The 27,400-nt window shown below is 48.4% G+C and overlaps 1 protein-coding gene across 2 annotated transcripts in view; it reads right to left on the reverse strand.

The window, feature by feature from the left end:
• Positions 1 to 27,400, reverse strand: part of CYTH1 (cytohesin 1) — an 80,143-nt gene that overhangs the window by 40,026 nt on the left and 12,717 nt on the right. The window contains exon 1 of one of the 2 annotated variants that reach the window (XM_045888349.3): positions 1,393 to 1,828. The exons of the other annotated variant lie outside the window; for it this stretch is intronic. Within the exon in view, the coding sequence (XP_045744305.1) occupies positions 1,393 to 1,420 (28 nt within the window). The 5' untranslated portion in view covers positions 1,421 to 1,828. Of the gene's footprint in view, positions 1 to 1,392; positions 1,829 to 27,400 lie in introns of those variants that run through there. 2 annotated transcript variants of the gene reach the window in all.

Genomic DNA, 27,400 nt, shown 5'->3' on the forward strand with positions numbered 1-27,400 from the left:
AGGACAGCTGGAGGCCGGTGACACAGGACCCCGAGTCAGCCTCTCAAGTGACTCTTCCGTGGGGCCTCCTGGTGGGTCTGAGGCCAGGCTCCCTGGGAAAGACCAGCAGCACGCGGCACGTGGAATGCCGGCACGGTGACCAGCAGTCACAGTCTGCCCAGGCCAGGCTCACACCTCCTGTCCTGAATCATCAGTAAAGCATCCTCTTCCTCTCTCAAAAGTATCCCCTTTCCCACAAGAGGCCTTGCCTACTGTGGACTCACGGGGCAGATACAGCACCTCCCGTGTGGGTGGTTCAGGGCTAACGCAGAACCGCCTCTCTTCACTGCCCCCTCTCCAGTGCACAAGTATTATTATCTGTGCCCCTCTCTCCCCAAGTCTTTCACACGTGCTACAGCTTTCCAAGTCACCCCATGGATATGGTCCAGGATAAGCCGCACTTAGAGGTGAAACTTGAACATGTATTTTATAGTGAACCCGATAAGGAAAAGCATAAAACGGCTCCCCAAAACTTGTTATAACTTTCCCCAAATCTACCTCGAAATATTGCGTAGTATTTATTTCAAACGTACTCCTGTCATTCGTTACTAACTACAAAGCAGTATACATTTGGCTGTTCTGTCTTACGGCATCAAAACATTGCCATCTAGTGCAGGCATCACAAAGCAGACACACATGCACGCACAAAACTCCTGTGACTTCCGAGGGTCTGGAAGCCCTGACTCAAGGGGCTCCCACAGCTCTTCTGCAGGGTCCTTGGGGATTTATAAGCCCCCCAGTTTGTCATCCCTGCCCTCAGAGCTGTCTGCCATGTGGGTGTGGAAAGGATGAAGGAAGTTTACAGACACCACAGGGCCCCCCCAGTCTTTACCGACACTGAAAGAGGAAGGTCAGACGAACCCTGCACACTCCCTCCGATTCACGTGACTTCATAAAGACGGGCGCCCAGCGGTGCTGTCAACCTGGGCTCTGGGACGCCTGCGCTTTTCACCGTCACGCTCGGTCTGGGTGCGTGCGACCGCAGAGCTCCGGGCGGACTGGACTTCAAGCCAGGAAACACTCACGCTATCCCCGCAGACTCGGGCTCTGCGGAGAGGCACCCAGGGTGATCGCTACTGAAAAGCTGAGGCTGGGGCCGGGGGCGGGGGGCGGGGAGGGGGGCACTTCTTTGGTTTAAAAACACACTGAGTTACACACAGGCACACGCAAACCTCAGCTCCCGAGCCCCTGGCGCACTCTCCAGTCGTTCTCCTGAAAACACTGAGGAAGAGCCAGAGTCTGGGTGGCTGCTCCTTCCCGACAGGCAGTAAAACTGTCATCACAGGAGGTCACACAGCGATCAAGAGCCGCAACCCCCACTCCGGGCGCCCAGGCGGGGGGACAGGGACTCACCGTCCTCCGCGGCGGTTGTAAGGACCATCTTTCCCGTCACAGCAGGACCCTGGAGGTTGCTGGATGTTGTTCTTCAAAGGAGCACTGGACAAAGTGTCCCTGGGCGGGGGCGGGGGGCGGGTGGGGCCAGGACTACCTGTGGGCCGTCATCGGCCACCAGGACAGCTCAGCGCTCCTTCCTGAACTCCGGAGCCAATGAGCCTCCAGCCGCAGAGGCGTCACGGCCACCACCCAGTTCCTGAAGTCAAGCCCAAGGAGCAGTTAACCGCCTCCTCCCTGGAAGCATCTTGGGCTCGAGTCCCAGGACTCTGCAGGCAGCACCCGCGCTCTTTCCTCAGATTCGACAGAGCAATGGACAGAGCTAGGTGCCGTTTCTCTCCTCACTGTGCGAGCACCTCCTTAGAATAGAATCACGTAAAGTCCCAGTGCTCACAACAAGGTGACAGCACATTTCCCAAGACAATGACTAAGAGATCGCAATCATTATGGTATGCTATGAGGTCACAGGCTAAAAGGAGAAGGAAGGTTTTAGAGGGAGGAAAAAAAAGCCAAGGGCAACATTTCCAATATAAGTTCAATTTTATCTCCATTCTATTTTCTACTGTGTCGTACCAAACTGTTTGTTTCCGCATACTCTTACTATATTCACGATACATGTTCGTTGTTGAAACCAGATTAACAAGTAATGAGGGAAAGAGCCTTAATCCCATCACGTAGGGATAACCACTGACGAAATTTTGGTATATATTATTTCTATTCTTCCAGATATTTGTTCTATGTAGTATTATACTCTCATTCTGTCTCCGCCTCACTTTCTCTGTGGACACACAACATTTACAAATATACCTTATATCTCAATGTACCTCTTATGTCTTATATGTGATCATATAATAATCATGTTACATAATATATAATAGACACACTCATCTCTCTCAAGATGTATTTATATTATCTCAAGAGATTAAGTATAGAGAGAAATACATAGAGAAACAAAAACTGGGTATTTTACATGCTGTTTTATAACCTGCCATTTTTCACTTATGACATTTGTCCATGGCTGTAAGCGGAGACTTACCACCTTTTTTACTACCCACGATACAGACTACTTAACCAATCCCCTACTGTAAGACTTTCACGTAGTTTCAAGTTCTCCTGCCAATCTCAACACCCATGTGCGCACACTCTGGCAAGTCTTGGATCGTCCCCTGAGCAAACGTTCTCAGAGCTACAGCCTCCATGTGTTCATGGGAGGGACTCCAGGGTCCCCGCCTCAGTCACTTCTCCTTACAAGTGACAAAACCATGCGTGCCTAGGGCATCACCGCTGTAGGGCACGTTTCCTGGGTGCTCGCTTTGTGCCCATGGCTGACTCACCTAATCCCGAGAGCCCCCTGTGAGGGGTTCTCTTCAGCCCTGATTCGTGGAAGGGGACCCTGAGGCCCAGAGGCGTCACACGGCTCGCCCGAAGTCCGAAACCTGTTGAACCAAGGAGTCTGGCTGCATGGCCCGTGCTCTGGCTGGCTCCCCCGCTGGACCCCCTTCCCCCTCCCCCACCGATCCTGGTTGTGAGGGCCCCTCCCACAGCGGGTGTGCAGGAGGCCTGGGCCTGGTGCCAGGGCCAGTCTCTGATGCCAATCCCAGCTTTTAAGAGGTCAGGTCCCTTCTACTTTACACGTACTGTCTGTTGAGCAGTAGAGCGCCTCTCTGGGACAGATGCCCAAAGGCAGGCCCTCCTGGCCACTGGGCATGGACACTGCCCAGGTCTGTCACCTCCCTGACAGGACCAACTTCATTTCTGTGAGTCTGAGCGGCGAAAAATGGCTTCTCAGTGGTTATAGTCTACACTGACCTGATGACTGGTGGTGTGGATGATTTTTTCAAGAGTTTGTCGTACTTCCTCTTTTATGAACTGCTTATTCATATCCTTTACCCATTTTTCTATTGGTTAATCTTTCCTTATTGGTTTGTAGATTACGAATTCTTTGTATTAAATGTTGCAACCTTTTCTCACAATCTGTCACTTGTTTTTATCGGCAGGTGTGGTATCTTTGCCTTATGGAAGTTTCTATGTGTTAAAGCAGGTCTGTAATCTCTTCCTCCATTGGCTTCTCTCAGCATTCACGGAGCACACAGTGTTGGGCACCCCATGGAGTGTAGGGGACCGGAGGTGCACCAGAGGACCACAGCACCCGCCCTCAGGACGCTTACACTCTACTGGGAGCTGGGGAGAACAGGGCAGAGAGGAGCAAAATACATGTATGTTGGAAGAGAGATGCTCCGTGGGGTTGGGATGGGGCACGTGGTCAGGGCTGGCTGGCTGCTCCTGGCCGGGGCAGCTGGGGCAGAGCCAAGGGCAGCCGGAGGGGAAGGCAAGGCCGGGGGCTGGGGAGGGTCGGGGAGGGGCTGTTGAGGGCCTTGTTGGCTATTTTAAGGACTGGTCTCCACCATGGCTGAGATGGGGAGCCACCACCAGGGGTTGGAACAAAGTGAAGGACCTGACTCCGGCTGCTGGCTAAGAACAGACTGCAGGGCAGCAAGGCCAGAAGCTGGGAGGGTGCCACCATCTTCCAGGCGAGAGATGATGGCGGCTTACACAGAAAGTGATCCGATTCCTGTTCTATTTACTTCTAAGGCAGAGCCAAGGACTTGCCGACGGATTCCATGCGGGTGTGAAAGAAGTCAAGGACGGCCCGAGCCCTCTGCCCTGGGCAAGTAGAAGAATGCAGATGCGGGGCGCCTGGGTGGCTCAGTCGTTAAGCGTCTGCCTTCGGCTCGGGTCATGATCCCGGGGTCCTGGGATCGAGCCCCACATCGGGCTCCCTGCTCAGAGGGGAGCCTGTTTCTCCCTCTCCCACTCCCCCTGCTTGTGTTCCCTCTCTCGCTGTGTCTCTCTCTGTCAAATAAATAAATAAAAAATCTAAAAAAAAAAAAAAAAGAATGCAGATGCCATCCTCCAGGTGGCAGGCCACCAACAGGGTCCCCACCCCACCCCCCTCCCACCCCCCGGCACAGGGTGCGCCTCAGCCTCCCCACCCATCCTGCTCTGCAGCTCTGGACCTCGAGACTCTCAGCCTGCCAAGCCCCACTCCGCACCGCCGCACTCCCTTCCATGCTGCCCAGTTCACGTACCAAAAGAGGGATTCTAAACAGCTCACCCAGTATCCCTCATCCCTGTGTGGGGATAGCAGGCCCCCCCCGGCCAGGTGCCTGTCCCAGTTCTGAGAGCTGCTGGGGGCACGGAGGGCATGGAGGGCACGGAGGGCACGGCGGGTGGGGCGCCACGCTGCCTTCTGTGTGATCATCGCTCTTCCAAAGCGAGTGCAACAAGTCACACTGTTAAAAAAGGAAGTAGTGAATGAAGAGCCATGTCTCCAGTTCCTTAAAATAGAAGTTTAACTACTAAAGCACCAAATTACATGTTTGACTCACTCATAAGGAAAGTGACTTCATAACTTATCATCCAGATCTTGGGACATTTCTCAGATGGCAAGTGGGTGCTACTTATCGTCACATCAGCCAACAGGCATAAACCGGGCCTTCCTGGGCAAACGGAAACAAATCACCACCCTCTCAGCAGGCACAGCTGTGGCATCATCCCAAAGAGAGTGCGTAGGATTGCAACCCAGCTCCTTCAATGGAAGCTGTGCCCGAGTTCAAAGGACACTGTGAAGTCCCTGGAAGAACAACGGCATACTACAAAAGTAGGACAGTCACCCAGGCCTCAGAGCCATCGGAGTGATGAGATGGAGGTAGAGGAACTGGCCCAGGCCCCAGGATCAGCATTAAACCAACAAAGTGAAAGACAACACTTCAGAGCTACTCCTATTAAAATCACATATAAGGGCGCTTGGATTGCAGGTGTTTGGACTCAAGACATTTTATATTTTCAATTAATAAAATACCTTAAATAGCCTTAATCCTTTACCGCAGCCTCATCTTCTCTGGTGACAGGTAAGAACGTGCAAACACGTAATGGTTACAAACGATGCTAGGCGAAAACGTACGTGAGTATTCATGTAACATTCCGGGGCAAGTTTTTTTTCTCAGCATGATGCCTACATCATCAGTCATAATCCCAAGGAGACAGAGCACACTCAAAGTGGGAGCCTGGAGAGTTAACTGAGAGTCTGTCTACAAATGCCAGGGAGGAGTCTGGGGACACTCTCAAGCAGTGGCGAAGCTCCCCCAGGTTAGCAAGGAGCTCCCTACTTGTTAGGTATGCAGGAGGAGGGGGCTGGCTGCAGAAGAGTCTGACAGGCCTGGGGACAGGGCTCGGCTAACCCTCAGCTACCTGGCAGGGAGAAAACACCCTGACCTCTTTCTCCTCTGACCCTCCAAGCCCCTGGACAAATCCAGCGGGGGCCAGAGGGCAAGGTAGCCTGCAGACACAGTCTGCCCAGGGCAACCTCCAGCACAGCAGGACGCAGAAGGGCAGAGGTGGGAGAGGCACCACACCAAACCACAAGCTGCCAGGAGTCACTCCTTGCGTCTGCAATGGCCCCAACAGCTGCCTCAAAGTCTCAGCCCCTTGTCACACTTTCAAGACCCTCCCTAATGTGACCCTGCTGCCCCTCCAGGTTCTTCTCTTACCCTCATGCCTGGTTTTTCTTCTTTAACCAAAATAACATGCACACATCACATAAAAAACACACAGGACCTATGGCTTAAAACAGAAACCCACAGTTTCCTGCCCAATGGCATCCCCCCACCGTCACATCCTGCTCCACAGAGGTAGCCCTGTTAGCTCTCTGTTCTGCTAATCACCTCCCTGCCTCCGAACAACACACGAACACTTCCTGTTTCCCAGTCTCCAATTCTGGATATCAAACTGCCCGCCGTGCAAGCTGAAGACTCAGCTTTGACCCCTAGCCCCCCCACCCCCGCACCCACTGACGCATGCTCAGTATGGTTACACGTAAATTTTGGGTTAAATCAGTATTTACTACTTCCATAAACACTGCTCACAGCTTAGCTATACAACCTGCTGTGATTACAATTACCACAGAATGGCATTAAGTGTCTCTTTTGTTTCTGTTTGCTTAGTTCTACAGACTGAAAGCCAAGCTCGACGTATGAAACTGTCCCCAGGAGCAAGCCAGCTTCTGGGACGGCCGCCCAAAAATCTCCACGCCCGTGCCCCAGCCTGGCCTTGCCACTTCCACATCAGCACCCCGGCAATCCCCTCCGCTGCTTCCAAATGCCGGCCCCGTGTCTCTGAGTCCATGTTTCTTGCCTGGGTTCCTTCTCCTTTTGCTACCACGGAAAGGACACAGAGGGATTGGTCTGTCCACAAACACCGCTGTTCTCCCACACTCCACTGGTACTCTGGCTGGATACGTTAACATCGCCTCATGATGGTGAAGGCAACCCCTCACTGCCTTTCATCCCCGTAACGCTGTTAGTGACTGTGCCATTCTGACTCCCAGAATTTTCTATGGGATCTTTTCCCTGCTCAGAAAGCTCTCAGGTCTTTGCCCTCGGCGCTGCGCGGTTTTGTAACAAGGTGCCCAGGTGTGAGTCCGTTGGCATGCACCGTGCTAGCCCCTAGGCAGACCCCAAGCCTGAAGTCTCATAATCTTTGGTGTCCTACTCTCTTCCTCAGCTCTCACTGTTTAGAGTTTCTGTTGGACGCTGGACCTCCACTGTGGATCTTTTAATTTTTATCTTTTTACTCCTACTTTTCATCTCCTTGTGGAGCCACCTTCTAGGAAGTATTCTTGCAATGAACTGAATGTTTGTGTCTACCCCAGATCTGTGTGCTAAAACCCTAACATGATGGCATTCGGAGGTGAGGCCTATGGGAGGCGATCAGGTCATGAGGGAGGAGTCCGCAAACGTGGGACTGGTGGCCGTGCGGAAAGAGGCCAGAGGGCCAGCTGACTGTCCTCGTACCTCGAGAGCAGGATGAGGGCCCTCCTCGGGCTCAGAAGGGAGCTCTGAGCAAGAAGCGCCGATGCAGGCCCAGCTCAGACTCCCCGCCTGGCACTGGGAGAAACGCGTGCTGCAGACGCCGCCCGGTGTGGGGCGCTGTCACGGCCACCAGCACTGGGACAGCTCTCTCCTTCATCTTCTAGTCTTTGTACTGTTGTCTTTCGGCTGTTTTTAATCTGCACAAACTCACTCTTAATCTCTGAATATTCCTTTTGGATAGCATCCTATTCTTGCTTCATTAATATCACATCAAAGACTCTTAAGTATGTGGCTTTTAAAATGTTCTGCTATGATCTGTCTCCTCAAACATCTTTTCTTCCACTTGTTTGTTCTCCTGTTTAATGTTGAGGGTTTTCCTTAAATGTCTGGTAAACAAGGCTGTTCCTCCACATCTAAGGGCCGGGCACCGATGACCTGATTAGAAGCGGCGTGTGGTGGGGGCGGCCTGCGCAGTGCTGGGTCTCACTGTAAAATAATAAAGTGGTGGCACGCCGACCCCGCAAGGGGCTCTGTGGGTTCTTTCTCCTATTAGCCTGGAGAATCACTCTCCGATCTCCTAGCTGGGCTGTGCGGGCTATAACCCTGGCCAGCAGCAACCGGGCCTCCAGGGGGAGGGAGAAAGCATGGGACAGCTACACTGAAGTACACACACCTTCACTCTCTCTCTGAGCTACCAAGCCCTCTTCAGAAATCAAACCTTCATGTTCTACCAAGAGAGGAAGAGACATCCCCTTGCTGTGAGACACGGACAGGGGACCGGAGAGCCTATGTGCCCGCCATGAACACCTTCCCCCCCGCCCTCCGGTTTCCAGCCTCACCCCTCGTCTCCACTCGCAGAGGCCCACAGAGCCCTGCAGCCTTTCTGGGATGTGAGGGTAAATGGTTGTGCTTCCGATGGGCTCCTCCTCTGCAGCGGAGATCTTTCCGGACAAGCTGCCAGTGGGCGAGCGGTGTGGGGCATACAATCAGGCGCGTCCTGAAACTCCCAGAAGCGCACTAGTACGCTGGGGTGGAGGGTGACAAAGACAACAGTCCTCTGCAAAAGAAAACCCTTAGGCACCTGGAAATACTGTAAACTCCTTGGGAAGTTACTTCTGCTTAGGTTACCTGAAAAACACGGACACAAATAGACCTTGCCAAAGGGGGGAAAAAAAAGGCTGAGGACGGAGATAATCTGTATGTGTTGCAAGGACTTCAAATGAAGAATTCAAAGAGCATCGCCATTCCCTGACAAGTCCCGCACCTGACGAAGGATGCAGACGAGTCCCTAATCGTGTTTGCCCGTACAGACCTCTGTGAGGCAGAATCTTCAGCACTTTTTTTTTTTTAGCGCTTTTATTATCAAAAGAAAAAGTCTAAATCAATTAGGTATATATTAAAAAAGCCCAATCCAAACCATGTCCTTCTGCCCTTTGCATTACGTACACAATTTAAATTTCAATTTTCTCCAAGAAAAGCCATTAACTTTTGTAAGAAAAAGTAAGAAAAGTACAATTCTTCACAAAGTCTGATCTTACTTTCTGTGTAAAGAAAATCCATCATCAATGCCATAAAATGCCATAAAACTGAAAAAACCACATGGTTTTGAGTTTACGTGCATCTTTTCCTGAGAAGGCGGGTGGACACGGTCATCAGATGATCAGGCAGAGCCCTTGTGCTGGAGACCCCACGTCTGGGTCACGGTGCTCTCGGGTGGGTGTGGGTGCTGGCCCTGGAACCCTGGTTCAGGACACTCCACTTCCTGGCGGCGATGGAATGATGTCCCCACAGCACTGCCCGCGGCAGCCACCATCACCAACTGCGCCAGCCCCAGGAGACATTCGGAAATGAGTCACGGATACTTGGGACAAGACAAATGTGACAGTATTCGTGACGCTACACAGAATCATCATACTCCACAAAGACAGAGGGGCAACAGTGCGATTCGCAGGCAAGAAAGAAGACGACTCGAACTGCACGGGACGTAGTTGGCACAGTAGTTTCAGATGCCTTTTAAAATAAAGTAACAACTACTGGATGTGCTCAATGCCCTGTGTGCTGCCCTCTGCTGGCTACGTGAGGGTTTTTTAAAATTTAATTTTTATTTTTTTAAAGATTTTATTAATTTGAGAGAGAGAGCACGCACACAAGCAGGGGGAGGGGCAGAGGGAGAGGGAGAAGCAGACGCCCTGCCGAGCAGGGAGCCTGAGGCGGGACTCGATCCCAGCACCCTGGGATCACGACCTGAGCCGAGGGCATTAACCGACTGAGCCACCCAGGTGCCCCTGGCTATGTGAGGCTTACAATTAGCCATTTTTCCCGTAAATTCAATTACCCTTTGAACGTATATGGGGAGAAAGAGGAAATTCATGTTCTACAGAGGATGGGCCATGCTCTGCTGATATTCCCCAGTACTTATTTTCTGAAATGGTGTTCTTAATATTAAAACGGGTCTGCCCCTTGTCCATACACCGGCGCCTTTGTGGGAACAGGTAATGGCCAGTCGGAACTTATACAGACGGAGGCAGACCAGACACGACACACATGATGGACCATAAAGGAACTAGCACGCTGGGAAGTGGTGTGACGGGGTGACTGACGGGGTGACAGGAGGGAACCAGGAGCGCGAGTGGGGAGGGGCGTGTTAAAGCATTAAATACGGTGGTCGCCACAGGCATCGCTGAGAAGATGAGATCTGAGTCTCAGTGACAACACGCTCGAAACAAAAAGACCGTAGACAGGCCTCTCTCTTCAACAGCTCTGTGATGTACGAAGCGCATTCCCATTCCTCTCTGGACGTCCTACTCCCCGCTCCTCACCATGAGGACACCACCGCGGCGGGCTGATTAGCACGGCCACTTCTCCGTGAAGAGACCGCGCTCAGGGGCCCAGGCCAGGCCCTCCACTCCCTGGTTACCTGAGAGAGCCTGACACGCTGGGACAACCTGCTCCCCCATGTGCTAGCTACTCACACACATTGCTCGTTATTTCTCAAAACAGGTATTTGCCAAGTACTCTGCATTCATCCAAAAAAGGCTTGAGTCCTTACCATGTGTTCAACTCAACACTGGCTGGACTGCACTGCGTGCCCTCTAGCTGCGTGCTGGGGCTCAAAGATGACACTGTGCCTCCCTGGACACACGAAAGGGCCCGGGAGGACCCAGGGGGCGGCAGCAGGCACATAAACTGCCACGTGGCACGCTAAGGACTCAACCATGAAGGCCACGCACTCCAAGCTCTTAGTGGAAGAATGGCAAAAATCAGTCTGTGGGAGAGGTGGGGAGAGTGGGGGAGTGGGCAGCCCAAGTAAGTGCAGTGACCTTTCAGAAAATCCCAGCAGCATTCTCTGGTGTTGAGGGGGCCTGGGGAGGGTCCAACACCACCCTGGGCCACAAATCTTGAAGGACACAGACCCGCCATCGGGGTGAGGAGGCGCTCTTTGGGAGAGGAAGGGCACTTTCAGACAGAGGCCCTTGGAGGCCTGGTGCTGCCGGGCTCCCCCCACCACGAGAAGCCCACGGCCACAGAGGCCTACCCGCATTTCTGCGCTCACACAATGCTGTCTTATCCTTCCAAGGGTCTGGCCCCCAAACAAACTTTCCTCCACTGAACAGATCCTCCCTCCAGCTAGTCCACTCTTTTTTGAAACTGATTTTATACCCAATGTCACAAAGAACTGTGTTGGCTGGGTTGCACCCTTTCTCTTCCCAGCCAAGAAACCTACCTGGAAAAGAAGTTTGCATGAAAATAGACCCAGTAAATGCAGGTTCGAAGGTAAAAAGATGGGAAGGTCCAAACAGGAAAGAAGCTCAGAGCTGGCAGAGCCTGGTGAGGGTCTGTCATGTTAACTAAAGGGATACAGGCTAATGCACAATAATCAATCAGGTAATTCTAAAAAGCATGTATCAGTTTGCAAAGAAACACAGATACTTTCACAGAAATACAAATCTCTTTTCAGCATGAAAATAACCCGGAGCAGAGCAGTAGACCACTCCTACCATCATCATCCCCATCACCCGCATCTCATGACGAGGCCCACTTAGGACACAGGAGCCACGCCAACCCGGCCTGACAACACCACACCCAGTGGGGGTCTTCCGGGGCCAATGTGCTCTCTGTGTGCTCCCCCATCCTGTGGGACGCACGCTGTCCACAGTAACCAGACAGAAACGTGCAGCCTGGAAGTCAAGCATTTCCCTGAGCTTTCATGTTGCCCAAATGACAGCACCTTTCCTGAAACAAGAGTAAGAACCACAAAGGTAAACAAGTCAGCACAGCTCCCTAAAGGCTAAATTCCAGGCTCCTTATTTTTATCGAAACAAACTGCTTGTGAAATAAAGCATAAACATTAAACGATCACCCTGAGTATTTTTAACACAAACAAAGGATTATCTCACTGAAGGGAGAATATACCAAATTTACTTTCTTCTTGTTTTTATTTTATTATTATTATCTTTTTAAGATTTTAGTTTTAAGGAGTCTCTACATCCAACATAGGGCTCGAACTCACAACTCTTGAGATCAGGAGTCCTACACTCCACCGAGTGAGCCAGCTGGGCGCCCTTCTTCTTGTTTTTAGAGAAGAAACACATGATTACTATGCTCCTGGTAGAGGCCCAGGGGACAGGATATGAAATACAAAACATACAAGTCCTTGTTTATGGCCTGCATAACAAAGGTTAAATATGTTATTTTTCTACAACTTACTTTTTCCATTAACAGGTCTTAGAAATTTTCCTATGCTGGAACATACAGATCTACCTCAATTTTTAAAAACTGGCACATTGCACAGTAAAGTTTTTGCCAGATTTTGACTCCCGACAGATGACCCTGAAGTTGCTTCTGAGACTTTCCCATCACTAGCTGAGCTACAATCCCCAATCTTCCACACCGGGCTTTCTGCTCTTGGGCACGGATGTCTGAGGAAGATACTGGGGAAAGATGAATTACACAGTGAGCTGGTAGGGACACTTAACTGTATTTTGAATCACAGATCTGCAGAGAAATGGTAACAGCATGGAGTCCTCGGACCTCCTTCACCCACTTCCCCCAGCGTCCCCGTCCCCGTCCTACATAACCACAGGACAGTTACTGTGACCAGAAGTTGACAAGGACACCGTGCTGACAGCCGGCCAGTGCTTCCAGGGTTGCCGCCAGGCCTCTTGCTGCCTCCAATCCAGGAGTCCCACTGCCTGTTGTGTGTGTCTTCTTCGGTCCCCAATCTGTGACAGTTCCCTGGTCACTGTGTATCACAGGCTTGACCCCCGGCAGAGAACTGGTCACTATTTTGTAGAACGTTCCCTGGTTTGGATTTCTTGGGGATTTCCTGCTGGTTTCATGGAGGTTGTGCACTTTTGGCAAGAATGGCACAAAAAGCGAGGTTGTGTTCTTCTCAAGGCATCACGTCAGAGGCCCGTGATGCTAACCTTGACCGCGTGTGGCGAAGATGAGCGGCAGGTTTCTGTCAGTGATGTCCCTCAGTAACTGGGGAGCGCTATGGGGGAGGATGCACTCTGCCGTCACCAGGTTTTCCAGGCAGGCTCAGCCCCGGAATCAAGCACTTCCCCCACAATCCCCGGCTCCTTGCAACGGAGGGTGCACTGAGAAACCAAGGTCGCGTACCGGGCGGTACAACCACCGGCCAAACTACCGAACTGCCTCGTGAAACTCCACACCACCCTCAAGAATGCCCGCGTGCCCACAACCCTGCCAGCGCTCTTTTCCCGGCCGTTGTAATTACTATGTCCCTGTTCACTAGCAATACTGATCACTTAGGTTCATTGGCTCTCTACGCTTCTCCTGTGAACCGTTCATATCTGTTCTCCTACTTTCTACTGCCTGTCTTCTTATTAATTTGTAGGCACCCTCCATAAGTTATGGATAGTAATCCTTCGCTTGTAAGTGTTGCAAACATTTTCTCCAACTATACTGGCTGTCTTTTTTTTTTTTTTTAAAGATTTTATTTATTTATTTGAGACAGAGAATGAGAGAGACAGAGAGCACATGAGAGGGGGGAGGGTCAGAGGGAGAAGCAGGCTCCCCGCCGAGCAGGGAGCCCGATGTGGGACTCGATCCAGGGACTCCAGGATCATGACCTGAGCCGAAGGCAGTCGCTTAACCAACTGAGCCACCCAGACGCCCTATACTGGCTGTCTTAACTTTTTTTATGAGAGCTTCTGTCACACAAAATAAAATATAAATAATATATTTATATGTTAAGTTTATTCATATGAAGTCAAGTCTGTCAATTATTTTTTCTCTTATGATCTGGGTTTTTGTGACCTGTTTAGGAAGTGGTGTTCCTTCCGAATGAAATTGTAAAAAATATTCACTTTAAAATTTACGTTATATACATATGTATATAATGTATACTCTGCATATATTTACATATTTTTGTCCTTCTACACTTTGAAAAACAAACAAAATCCTTCAAATCGATTACAGGTCAAAGTATGTACAATACAGGGGAGCGCACCTGGGTGGCTGAGTCAGTTAAGCGTCCGACGTGATTTCAGCTCGGGTCATGATCTCAGCGTGCTGGGATCAAGTCCCGCATCGGGCTCTGCGCTCAGTGGGGAGTCTGCTTGTTCTCCCTCTGCTCCTCCCCATGCTCGTTCGCTCGCTCTCTCTCAAATAAAGAAAAATAAATAAAAATCTTCAAAGTATATATAATAAATATGTGCACATACAAACATGTACATACATAAACTATATATTAATGTCTATATACTTTGATCTGTAATCCATCTGGAGTTTTTTTGTTTTTTCTTTTAAGTACAGAATGACAGGGAATTTAAATTTCTCCTGAATGGATAGTCAAGTGTCATCACCGTTTACTGAGAAGCACATCCTTTCCCCACTGATGTGAGGTGTCACAGTGGTCTGGACGGGTGGTGACTAAAAGCACAGGCCCAGGTCCCAGCTGCCTGGGGGGCCCTCCTGGGTGTCCTACCTGCAAGCCATGTGAGCCATGCGTCTGTGAGTTGCTTCCTCTTTCCATGTCTGTGAGGTTGCTGATCGAGGAAATGGAGCAAATCTACCCACTTCACAGGGTTATTAGAAAAGTGCTTAGAGGGCGCCTGGGTGGCTCAGTTGGTTGAGCGACTGCCTTCGGCTCAGGTCATGATCCTGGAGTCCCGGGATCGAGTCCCGCATCGGGCTCCCTGCTCGGCGGGGAGTCTGCTTCTCCCTCTGACCCTCCCCCCTCTCATGCGCTCTCTCTCATTCTCTCTCTCTCAAATAAATAAATAAAATCTTTTAAAAATAAAAAAAAAAGAAAAGTGCTTAGAGCAGTACAGACATCCCGGAAACACTCAATACCTGATAGCTGCTATTGTTACAAACCAAGTTTGCACATAAGCACTGGTCTATCTAGCCAGTGGTATCCAAAGAAATATATAATGTGAACCAAATATATAATTATAAATTTTCTAATAGCCACATCAAAAAACTAACAGAACAGGTAAAATTAACTTTAAATAGTAAATTTTATTTAACCCAGTATATCTGTAACATCATTTCAGCATACAATCAAAATATTAAATTATTAATAAGACACTTTGCATTATTTTCTTCGTACTAAGGTTTCAGAATGCAGTGCCTGTTTTACACAGGACAACACTTCACGTTTTCAACTACAGCTGGTCAGCAAAGGGGCCGGGCCGGGGCTGGGCTGGTCCTCTGACGTGGTCGCATATTCCTGCAGCAATGTCACACGGGCATGTGTGTGTTTGCGTGCGCGGGCACGCACACGCGCAAGAAAAGTACTGTACGGACTGAACATCCATTCATGACAGAAAGAGAATCTCTTGGCAAAAAAAGGAATCTTTTTTTAAACATGATGAAGGTGTCTACAAGCAATTTATAGTATGTTCTACTTCATAGGGAAAAGTTGAAAGCTTCCCCATGAAGCCTGAGAAGAAATGAAGGGTGTCAGTCTCAGCAACTCCCTTGGTGCCGAGCTAGAGGATTTTCTAGCCGGATCTTTCTCAACCAAGGAGTGCAGGAGAATCAGGCCCTAATGCCCTAGCCAGTCAAACAGGGCAAGAAAAAAGACATAAGGTTTGGAAAGAGGGAAGAAAAAGAAATGAGGGGCGCCTGGGTGGCTCAGTCGTTAAGCGTCTGCCTTCGGCTCAGGTCATGATCCCGGGGACCTGGGATCGAGCCCCGCATCGGGCTCCCTGCTCGGCAGGAAGCCTGCTTCTCCCTCTCCCACTCCCCCTGCTTGTGTTCCCTCTCTCGCTATGTCTCTGTCTGTCAAATAAATAAATAAAATCTTTAAAAAAAAGAAAAAGAAAAAGAAATGAAACCATTACTTTCACAGTTGGTTTGACTGTCCTCAGAGAACAGGTAAAAGAACCTAAAGATAAATTGCTGGAATCATTACCAGGGTTTAACAAGACTGCTGGTCACAACAAAATCGATACATAAAGCACACCTGCATTTCAGCCTATTGGCAGCAACCACCAGAAAGCAGATACCTAGTAACAGATCTATCAACAACGTGCAAGATTTTGTGGAAAGAAATCCTAAAATGTTACTGAAAGACTCTGAAGAGGACCTAAATAAATGCAGAGGGAAACCGTACTGAGGACTCGTACACTAACAATGTCAGTTTTTCTCCAGATGATCTACAGATTCGATGCCAGGGCAAATCGGAACCCAGCAGGTGTTAGCTGTTTGATTCAGGGATTGTAAGATGTGGTACCGTCATGGGAAGGACGGAAAGAACGGAACGCAGAGCCCCGTGCAGATATAAATGCTCGCCACGTGACAGGGCTGGCTGCACAGCTCGGTAGGGCGAAAAACCCGCAGCCAGACTTTCCTACAAACGCTGCTGGGGGATATACCCGTCCCACAAATACCAGGAAATGTGAGCAGGAACGGTCAGAGCAGCGTCTGTAGCAATACGCAAAACTGGAAACCACCTAAATATCCATCAAATTGGAACGGATTTTTAAAAATTGTGTTATATTCAAATAATGAAATATGATACATTGGTAAAAATGAACAAACTGGCTCTGTGAAACAAAGTGGGTAATTCTCATGAACATATAACAGTAAACAAAACAAGCCATCAAAATTACAAGAAAACTTTACTGAAAGAATTTTACATCAAATCCAAGAACAAAAAAGTGTTAAGGACACATCAAGACATTTTCTAATATGCAAACTTGGGACATAAACCTCCCACTTCTAGAAAATATGCTTCTGCAAACTTACGATAAACCCAAAACAGAAGAGACAGGGACCTAAGAAAAGCTGTTCCAACAGAGTGGGAACCCCAGAACGACTCGTGGCGAAGTCCCAACAGAGACCACAGCGTAGAGTAAGAGGAACGACTGGATTTGAGCAGAGTGACAGGCTCTGTCCAGGCACAGACAACAGACCCATGTGTTCAAGCAGACAGAAAGCACCAGAGAGAAGCTCGGGGCAGAGGAGAAGGATTTTAGAAAGCTACCGATAATTTCCAAGAAAACCAGGCGAAGGACAAACGGAGGCGAAGAAGAGCTGGAGGAAAAAGAAAAGCAGCGTGGCGGCTCGGCGGAGAGCTGTGCGCAACTGAAAGTCAACGGGCCCCCGAACCGGGCGGTCCAACAGCAGCCAGAGAACATGGCTTTGAACTGGAACTACACGGTGTGACAATCAGCTCAGCAAATTTCAGAATGGTTGCCCCAGGGAAGGTCTCCAGGTGAGACAGGGAACTGCTGGTTTTCATCAGTTAGTTCGTTCTACAGTCTTCTTCTTTTCTCCGAGATCACAAATGTTTGTATTTGTTAAACACGGGGGCTGAAATCAGTGCAGACCTTCCAAATTTAAAAGGTTAAACGGAATCAGTGTTGGTTACATTGCTGGTTCCACTATTTATGTGAAGACTTAACAGTACTTGAAAAATTACTTAAACCTGAAAATGGTATCAACACACTGAATTTCCTTAAGGTAGAATTTTTAAAAATTAAGATATAATTCACAAACCACAAAATCTACTTTTTCAAAGTGTACCATTCAGTGGTTTTCATGCATTCACAAAGCCATGTGACTACCACTATCTAATTCTAGGGCGTTTTTAGCACCCCAAGAAGAAAATTCCATTCCCATCAGCAGTCACTCAGTCCCCAGTCCCTGGCAGCCAGTAACCTTGCCGTGTCTGTGGACTCGCCTCCGTACAACAGGTGGCCTTTTGTGTCAGGTGTCTTCCCCTCGGCATGTTTTCAGCATTCAGCCATGCTGTAGCATGGATCAGCACTTCCTTCCTTCTTATGGCTGAATACTATTCCACTGTAGGGCTGTACCTTGTTTGCTTTATCCATTCTGTAGCTGAGGAATAATGCTGTGACAAGCATTCATGTAAACTTCTCTGTGGTGTGTGATCTTTTAAAGCATGCATAAAGCATGTGATAAAATAAATAAAATGTGATAAAAATAAATTTTGTAATATTATCTAGTTTTCCATCTGGATCCTACCTGTTCTTCGAAGTACAGCCCCACAGCCCCCTCCCATGGCTCTCTCCCATCACCCACCATGCCCCCTACACAGGAAGGTGTTGACCCGTATTTATAAATTCCACCTCTGGACATTTTATGATTCTATGAACTAAGGTTCCCATTCTCAAAGATGAAAAGGTTCTGCTGAACCAGCTTTACAGGATTTTAAGTGATTACAGAGTAATCACGTTCGGTATCCCATCAGCTCAGTAGAAATACTCATCAGCCCACCGCAGAAGGAATGGAAGGTTAACACTGTCCTGGGTCAAAAGGAAAATGTTTAAAGATCAAACAAACCTAACAGTTTTGTAGGAAGGCAATGGTGACCAAACTATCTAGAAAGTTCATTCTTTTTTTTTTTTTTTTTTTTTTTAAGATTCTACTTATTTATTTGACACAGAGAGAGAGAGAGACAGTGAGAGAGGGAACACGAGCAGGGGGAGTGCGAGAGGGAGAAGCAGGCCTCCCGTGGAGCTGGGAGCCCGATGTGGGGCTCGATCCCAGGACCCCGGGATCATGACCTGAGCCGAAGGCAGACGCTTAACCGACTGAGCCACCCAGGCGCCCCTAGAAAGTTCATTCTTTAACTCCATTAAACTAACGCATTACAAGCACCAACCGCTTATGATAAATTCAACTGATATTTCGAGAAGTGATCTTTCTGGTACTTTTACTACTTGAGCAGGGATGATCAAATCTACTCACTGGGTTTTCTATACACTTCTAAACCAAATTCAATTAGTAGACTTAGAAAAATATGCCCAGGCTTCACAAAGTATGCAAACAATTAACACCACCGTGTGAAATTCCAGCAGTTCTCTGACAAGTCAGAGTGAGTACAGATTGGGGGGGGGGGGGAATGCAGGAGTTTGCTTTTTTCTGTTTGCTTTTTTCTGCTTTGGACATCCACTCCGCCACATGAGCACTGCGCATCTCCTTCCTGTTTCCTTTGCTCCCTTTCTGCCTTGCTAATTATACATCACCCCTTTCTCTGTAAAACCACAAGACCAATGTTAGAAAATCCGTGCACTCCACCCATCCTTTTACTCAGCTGACAGAGAACAAAATGAACCCGTGGAGACGAAGCCATCACATGACAGAGGAGCTGGTGAGGAAGACAGACCATGCCCACACTGTGTCGTGGGGCAGAGCAATGAAGGCACGAGGTGGCACCACAAAAGTCAGCCAGTCAGTCCAAACTTTCTCCTGGTATCTGTGACTGATTTTAAAACAAACTGAGCAGAAACCACTGTTTCGTCTAAAATCTGGTCTCGTTTCAGAAGGCAGGTGGTTTCAGGAAGATGCAAAACAAGAAAACTCTAACAATCTATTTTTGAACTGGTGTTTCTGCAAGATTTTCTTCAAGCTCTTCCTTAAACTATTGTTTAGATGTTTATTTCCCTAAACACACACTCTCTCTCTCTCTCTCTCCCCCTTCCAGGCTCAAAAACATTCCTACCAGGTTTAGAGGCAGAAGCTGCCACCACCCAAAGAAACACCCAGTATGCCTGCATGAAATCTCTCTCAGCCCGTGTGTTCTGGGTCCAAGAAGGGACCGCCAAGCAAGTTCCAGCAGGAGGGGGAGAGCGTGACCTGAGCACACGGTGATGTCTGTCACAGGAAGCTGGGGTCACACCCCAGACAGCAGAGCCAGTGGCCTCCTCGAACTTGGCTGCAGTAGAGACACAGACAAGCAGATTGCTTTAGAAGAGATTTTGGAGGCAGAACGAACTGGAAAATGAGAGAAAGGAAGGAGTTGGAGCTGATTTCCCGACATCTGACCCACACACCTATGTGGACAGGCGCGCTACTTCCTGGGATGGGGAGAGCTGTGTCACCCTGAGTGAGACCCCCTCGGACATCCCGGGGGGATGACAAGTGAGCCACCAGAGCTGAAGCTCAGAGGGAGGAGGAGGGCCAGAGATACCACCGGCTGTGGCGATTTCGGTAGCTGTGTCCTGGAAAGCTGCTGCTAAACCGGACCAGCCAAGCACTACAGTCGCGTTCCCAGGGAAAGTCCAGGGCTAGGTTCCTGGGAGCCCCTGATCACACTGTCTCACCCATGGATACGTGAGCCCCCCTTAGCTGTGTCCCCCTCAGGGACACCTGATTTACTCTATGCTGTTGATTCGCTGACGTTGAACTCAGGCTCAAAGGAAGCTCATCTAACATCTTGCCGGTGGGGCTCAGCAGTGTGCCTGCACCCGCGGACACTAGCCAGCACATCAGCGCTGTGCCAGGGCTGCTATTAACAGTGAAATCGCCACCAGAAAGGGCGAAGACGTGGCGCTGAACAGGCTGCAAAGCGCCCTTGTTTACGGCATGAGAGCCGGGCCAGGAAGGCAGAACGTCACCCTGTTCCGTGCACGCAGTAACCTGCCGTGGGCGAAGGGCATTTTCCACGGGCCTGCACATGCTCACAAACCACTGCGAGAGCACCGTTTTCGTCCTGATTTGGGGTGACAAATAAATTTTAGTGAGCGGTCAGATTCACAAACACGAACCCCACAAATAAAGAGGATGGGGCTGTAGTAATGTAGACAGCATCAGAAGGAAGGCAGTACTTGAAACTACTGGTCGTGTCCAATGGTCACTCCAAACGTTCGAGAGAGCTGATCACCAGGGAAGAAGCAGGGAGAAACACGACCTACTTCACAAATCTGCAACCCTTTCCCAGATGCTTCCAGTTAGGCAACTCCTCCAAACCCTCTCACCAGGGACAAAGCCGGTGGCGTGGTCTCTACTTTCCCTATTCCCAGGAGCTCAGAATTTGGAAGGAAAAGAAAGAAATCTGACCCACTGCTTTCCCCCTCTGTAAAGGGAAGAGCTTTATCATATGCACTGCATGGTGACTTTCATAGAAATTACCTTTTAAAAGTATCGAATTGAAGTAAAGTCTCTATCATCCATTTTCTGGTTTCAGAGTCACTGGGATAAATGCCGCTGCCGATGGTTAAGACAACTGGGAACTTTGCAAGCACATACATTAGTTTGTAACTTTGACCAAGTCAACGTAATTAATGCCACAAACCTCACATCGATGACAAAGTGACTGTACAGATTAAAGTTTATACTGAAAATGTAAAATGCCTAATTAAATACAAAGCTATAAGTAGTGCTGTGGGACATGAAACTTGTCTGTTTAGTCCAACACGGTCCTACCAAAAAGTCATCTATAGTACTGATTGGGAAATAAGGCATCCAAGAACACATCAAGAAAAAAATGACTGCTCTCAGGGGTACCCAACCTCTCGCAAAGATTTATCCTTCCTTTCCCCAAGTCTTCAGGCGTGTGCTCGAGTGAACTAGGTGATGACAGAGTGAGCACCCAGGAGCATGAGGACACTGAGGCCAAGCTTCTCACCCCACCCCAAAGGCCGACAGACAGTAAATAAAGGATCGGAGGACTGTTGGCACCCCCTTGTTAACCACACAGGTCTTATACACTGTCCTTAGGGAGTCTTGCAGGAGATCACAAACATTTAAGTAGTACTTAAATGTTAGGATGGAAAACAACACGTAATAAGGTATTAAGTAGACTAAATAGGTAATTTACCATACTGCAATTATGAAAAGATCCATCTCCCCAACTTTAAATTACATTGACTCCTGCCACCTAATTTGTGTAGGGACATAAATCACGGATTCTTTAAAATCACCTTCAATTGACACCTTAATTCCAAATTAGATTATCTACCTACCTGGTCCTTCAAACACCCCAAAGCCCTAAACAACAGAACTATTCTAAAAAGATTCTATATAAAAAATCCCTTTTAGGGACGCCTGGGTGGCTCAGTCAGTTAAGCGTCTGCCTTCGGCTCGGGTCACGATCCCAGAGTCCTGGGATTGAGCCCTGTGTCGGGCTCCTTGCTCAGCAGGGAGTCTGCTTCTCCCTCTGTCTGCCGCTCCCCCTGCTTGTGCTCGCTTGCTCTCTCTGACAAATAAATAAAATCTTAAAAAAAAAAATCCCTTTTAATACTAACACCCCTCCCCCATTTTTAAAGAGGACTGACCACTCTGAGTGGTGGTGTAATGCAGGGGGTGACAAACACCTGGCTCATGATGCCGGGGGGCCTCTCCCCTACCTACACTCGGTGGATAGCAGAGCTCCCGCATCATGTCTCTTAACTGTCGTGGACAAAAGCCATGAACCACAGAGGAGAAGCAGACAATGATGACGGGACCTTCCAGAGGGCCTCTCCACCATCTCCCCTGACTTGCACAGTGCTCTCAGGAGGATCTGCCCAGCCCCAACAATTTATACTTGTACATTTTTGTGAGGCTCTCTCCCCAATTTTAAGTACAAAATTGTGATTTTTTTACTGCAAGAACAGAAAAAAAAGTTTTCCTTTACTATGTGACTGTTCAAAGTTTCATGTCACTTTTTTTTATAAATCCAGATTTATTTGATACAAAATAACGTATTAAAACCTTCTTTAACAGATTTGCATATTATGCTTACATTAAAAAAAGCTTTTCTCACGCTTATTTCAAAACTAGTCACATACCATTTGTATATACCATTCCTTATTATCTCTGTTACATTTTATGTAAGATAAAACGTCTTTAAGGAAAAAGAAAAACGCTGCCATATAACCCAGCCATTCCATTCACGGGTATTAACCCAAGAGAAATAAAAACATGTCTACACAAAGACTTGTACATGAATGCTCACAGCAGTTTAATTCACAGTGGTCCCAAACTGGAAATAATCCACATGCTCGTGACAGGTAAATGGATAAATAAAATGTGGTCTATGTAGACAGTGGAAATAAAATAACTCAGCAATAAAAAGGAAAGACTGACGCTCCCAACAGTGATCTCAAACACTTCATGCTGAGTGAGAGCCAGGCACAAGAGAATACACTGTATGATTCCATTAATATAAAATTCTGGGAAATGCAGACTCATCTGTAGTGACAAAAGGCAGATCCGTGGGAGGGAGGGAGGGCTGGGCTGCAAATAGACATGAAGAGTCTTCTCAGGGCAATGAAGTGCTCTGGATCTTGACTATAACAGTGGCTTCACAGGGGTAAAAAAAAAAACTGTCATACACATCTCATCAAACTGTATACTTTAAGTTGTATGCCACATGCAAGTATACCTCAGTCAAATTAGTTTTTTTAGGGGCGCCCAGGTGGCATCCGACTCTTGGTTTCGGCTCAGGTCATGATCTCAGGGTCCTGGGATGGAGCCCCATGTTGGGCTCTGAGCTTGGCGCGGAGTCTGTTTGGGATTCTCTCCCTCTCCCTCTGCCCCTACCCCCTCCCCCGCTCATGCACTCACTCACACACATGTGCACACTGTCTAAAATAAATAAAATCTTTTAAAAAAATAAAGTGAATTTTGTTTAAAAAACTACAAGAAAAGAAAACCTGAAAAGTTTGTTGAAACAGGTAAGTGGAAATGAACGCATTCATTATGACTAAAGATATTTCAATGTCACCACTGGTGTGTTAGATCGCTGTGGAGGCCCCACAAAGGCCTGGAGGGTGTCTGCTGGTGACAGCCATCGGCGCTGACACTCCCCAGGCACCTGCTGCGTGCCAGCCCCCTGGCTGATGTCACTGAACACCTCACCAAACCCTTCATTAGACCCTACCGGAGAGGCAGGTATGACTGTGTCACTACCCCAACTCGGTGGCCCTTGGAGAAGACAGATAATTTGCTCAAGGCACAAGACGGCCAAAGTTTTAAAAATTAAGGCTGACTGATGAAGAATCTGTAAGAATGCATTTTGGAAAGAGTATTAAAAGACAAAGTAATCAAGCAAAGTTCAAGCTCCCTCTCAACCAGGGTGTCCCTGAACAGGGACTGTCTTCTCTCTCCTAACATAAAAGAATTTTATTTATTTTTAAAGATTTTATTTATTTATTTGACAGAGAGAGAGATGGCGAGAGCAGGAACACAAGCAAGGGGAGTGAGAGAGGGAGAAGCAGGCTCCCCGCTGAGCAGAGAGCCCGACTCGGGGCTCGATCCCAGCACGCTGGGATCACGACCTGAGCCGAAGGCAGACGCTTAACGACTGAGCCACCCAGGCGCCCCTGTGTGAACTCACTTTCAAAAGTCTTTAACACATTTCGGGAACACAGATGTCTGATGCTCATCAGCTGCAAGGGGACACAAAGTTCAACCACTGCCCCGTGTCCAATAAACATGGAAGAAATGAAGATTATGCCGATCCACAACATGGAAAGCAGACGGGTTCCCACCTTAACTCTATTCTTAAGAAGCCTGCATCTGAACTTAGCAGAGAAATGAATCTGGATGAGACATACGCTATCCACAGAAACCAGCCGCTTCTACCTACCATGTGAGGGGCCTGAGAACTCTGCTCATGCCTGAATCCCAAGCCCTGTAGAACACCCAGCTCCTAGCAGGTGTTCAATAAATACCTGTTGAATAAATTAGTTAAAAGTGACCTGAGGAAGAAGATGCTACAATCTCCCCATTCTGACTTACACAGGCACTAGACAAGATCTTAGAACAGTCGAAGCTCACCCCACCAACACGGAGAGAGACAGAAAAATATTTAAATGTTCTATAAAAAAGCCAATGATTAAAAAACAATGAGGGGCGCCTGGCTGGCCCTGTTGGTGAAGCATGCGACTCTTGATCTCGGGGTCATGAGTTTGAGCCCCACATCGGAGGTAGAGCCTACTTTCAAAAAAACAAAAACAAAAAACCAATTCAATGTTGGGAAGATAAACTAATATAATCATACACTACTGAGATGTCAATGTGTATATGACAGTTTTTGGAAAGCCATCTGACAGTACCTATGAGGAGACTAAAAATAAAAAGCTAAACTCACTGACCCAGTGATAGGACTCGCTGGAATCTAGCCTCAGAAAATAATCAGAAATGGGGACAACGTTTTACCCACAATGATGTCACAGAGTTATCTGTTGTAAGAACAAAGTGGAAACTTCTAAATAACCAACGAGAGAGGTTAATTAATTAAAGGGTGGTGCATCCACACATGCTGTGTTTGGCAGAGGCCGGCCACCATGGGGCCTGCGCAGCCCTGCACGTCTCGCTGTCACATTTGGTTGGTCAAGGAGACCACACAGCACAACTCGCTGGCTCCCAGGGGCGGGGGTCCGGCTTGTCTGCTGCTTGCTACAAAAGGTGCTTGGTCCTTGGCTCCTCAAGTGCAGACTGCCCCAATTCCAGCGTGGCCATCATCAGGGCCCTCACGTCCCCCCGTGGGACCTGGGTCGGGAAGGCGGCACTCCCGGGGCTGTCCTGCTGTGTGCTGTGTTCCATGCCATCAACTGTCTCGCTACCTTGCTTCCGGCCCCTGTGAAGCTGCAGCGAGCCGGCCAGCCTGCCTGTCCTCCCCTCTGGAGTCTTGCTGTCCGCTGTGAGCGTGGGCCCTGCCCTGACAGATGCCACTAAAAAATTGTCCATACACATATTTTAATGGCAGAGAAAAACATGTTTTCTTTTTTCTTTTCTTTTTTTTTTTTTTTAGGAAGCTACAAAACATTCTATGTAACAACTGGAACTCATTTTTAGGTTTATTTTTTAATCCTATATTTCCCCAAAAGGACTTAGGTGGGTCGAATGCAGGAATATGCACAGAATAAAAAAACTGCAAGCAAATTACACCAAAATGTACACAGTAACAGGTCTGTGGGAGTTCATTACACTCTTCCCTCTACTTTTTGTATATTGTTGAATTTCTCCATTAATAATAATTTTTCAAAGTCTGCCCAAGTGGAGAAGGAAGAAGGACACATACAATTACAGCTAACGTAGCAGGCCGCCTAAAGCTGCTGAGTTTCAGACTAACCCCCAAGAGCCCCGAGGAGAGAGAAAGCTGCGGGAAGACCCTTCTAGCAAGGTGACTGGGCCTCAGTTCTCCTGCAGCCTCCTGGGCCTGGCAAGCCAGTCCTGAGGGGGACAGGGGAAGGACTCTTTTAGGCCACATCCCCTGCCGGACAGACTGGAGCTCTTCGATGGCATCAGTCCAGGGGCTGCCTAGCAACAAAGCGACACAAAGGGAAGGTGTCTCTGAAAGGAACAGAACTAAAACCACACAGACACTCGGGGAACCTGAGGTGGGGAGGCAGCTAAACTTGGTAACTGTAACAAAGGAGTAAACAAACCCAAGCTTGGTCTGTGTTTCTTTGGATTTTCTTCTTCTTTGATCTGCTGAGCCTCTTAAAAACCTCTGCTTGAAAGCTCAAAACCCTCTAAGGTAATTCTAAATGGCCTAAAGCAAAACCACATCAATTAGAGGGTTACAGTTGGAGATGCAGTGAATACTCAGCCAGCACTCCTTACAATCCTGGACACACAACTCCTCACATTGTCATTTCACACAACCAATGTGGGAAATGACAAGCTCCACCTCTGGCACACCAGCCCAAGCCAGGGCCCGGCCACATGGCCCCGGCGGGGGGGGGGGGGGGCAGTGTGAAGTTCCTGAGGAAGGGGCTCTTCTACACCTGAGCGCCTCAAATTTGGGAACTTTGAAAGTGTGTGTGTGTGTGTGTGTGTGTGTGTGTGTGTATTCATTCATTTGTTCCGGGATCCTACCCTGCAGGATCCCAATTCAGTAGGTGTAGCTAGAGTAGGGCCCCAGGAAAAACTGATTTTTTTTTTAAGATTTTATTTATTTTTGACAGAGAGAGAGAGAGAGAGCACAAGCAGGGGCAGTGGCAGGCAGAGGGAGAGGGAGAAGCAGGCTCCCTGCCCAGCAGGGAGCCCGATGCGGGGCGCGATCCCAGGACCCTGAGATCATGACCTGAGCTGAAGGCAGACGTTCAACCATCTGACACCCAGGTGCCCCAAAAAACTGATTTCTTAAAGAAAAAAACTCACCCAGGTGATTCTGCAGATTAGCCAGGTATGGGAACCACCATGCTAATCCCAATTTACTAGATTACAAACTTCAGATAGCTTAAACAAACCACTTCTGTATGTTTATCTTCCTGGGACACTTGACTACTCCCAACTATAAAAGGTCTCCAGCTGGGGGTGCCTGGCTGGCTCAGTCGGAGGAGCGTGCAACTCTTGATCTCAGGGTCATGAGTTCGAGCCCCACATTGGGTTGGGTATAGAGATTACTTAAAAAAATAAATAAAACTTAAAAAAAAAAAAGGTGTCCATCTGGAACATGGTTATTTTTACAAGTTTGGATGTCTAAAAGCCAAAAATTCAGGAAATATTTAATCCATTTTTTTAGACCACTGATGTTTCAACCCTGGTCTCTTATCCAAATAGTTAGGATTTTACAGTTTAACAAAGAATGCAGTGACATTGTACTAGTTTAAATGCTTTCTCCTAAGACAGACAAAAATCCCACTATCCCACGACTGTAAGACTTTTAAACAGAACTAAAAAGTAATTCTACACACAAAGCACTACGTGCCTACCTTTTAAAAGTTATACAGATACCAAATAAGTCTGATGACATCACTTCTTAAAGTCAAACCCATCCCAATACAAGCATTATTAGGCCATCATCATTTTCCTGACTGTCAAGGAGACCAGAGGCTATCCTACTTTTCTCGGCACCTTCCATGCTCACCTGTGAAACTCAGGTAGCCGCACTCACCCATTCTCCCTCCCCCGCCACCCTGTCCACGGTCCACAGTTCTGTT

Source organism: Mirounga angustirostris, unplaced genomic scaffold (assembly GCF_029215605.1).
Source record: "Mirounga angustirostris isolate CCGP_5_RB_7025 unplaced genomic scaffold, mMirAng1.0.hap1 SCAF_17, whole genome shotgun sequence".
In the NCBI taxonomy this organism is placed as follows: Eukaryota; Metazoa; Chordata; class Mammalia; order Carnivora; family Phocidae; genus Mirounga; species Mirounga angustirostris.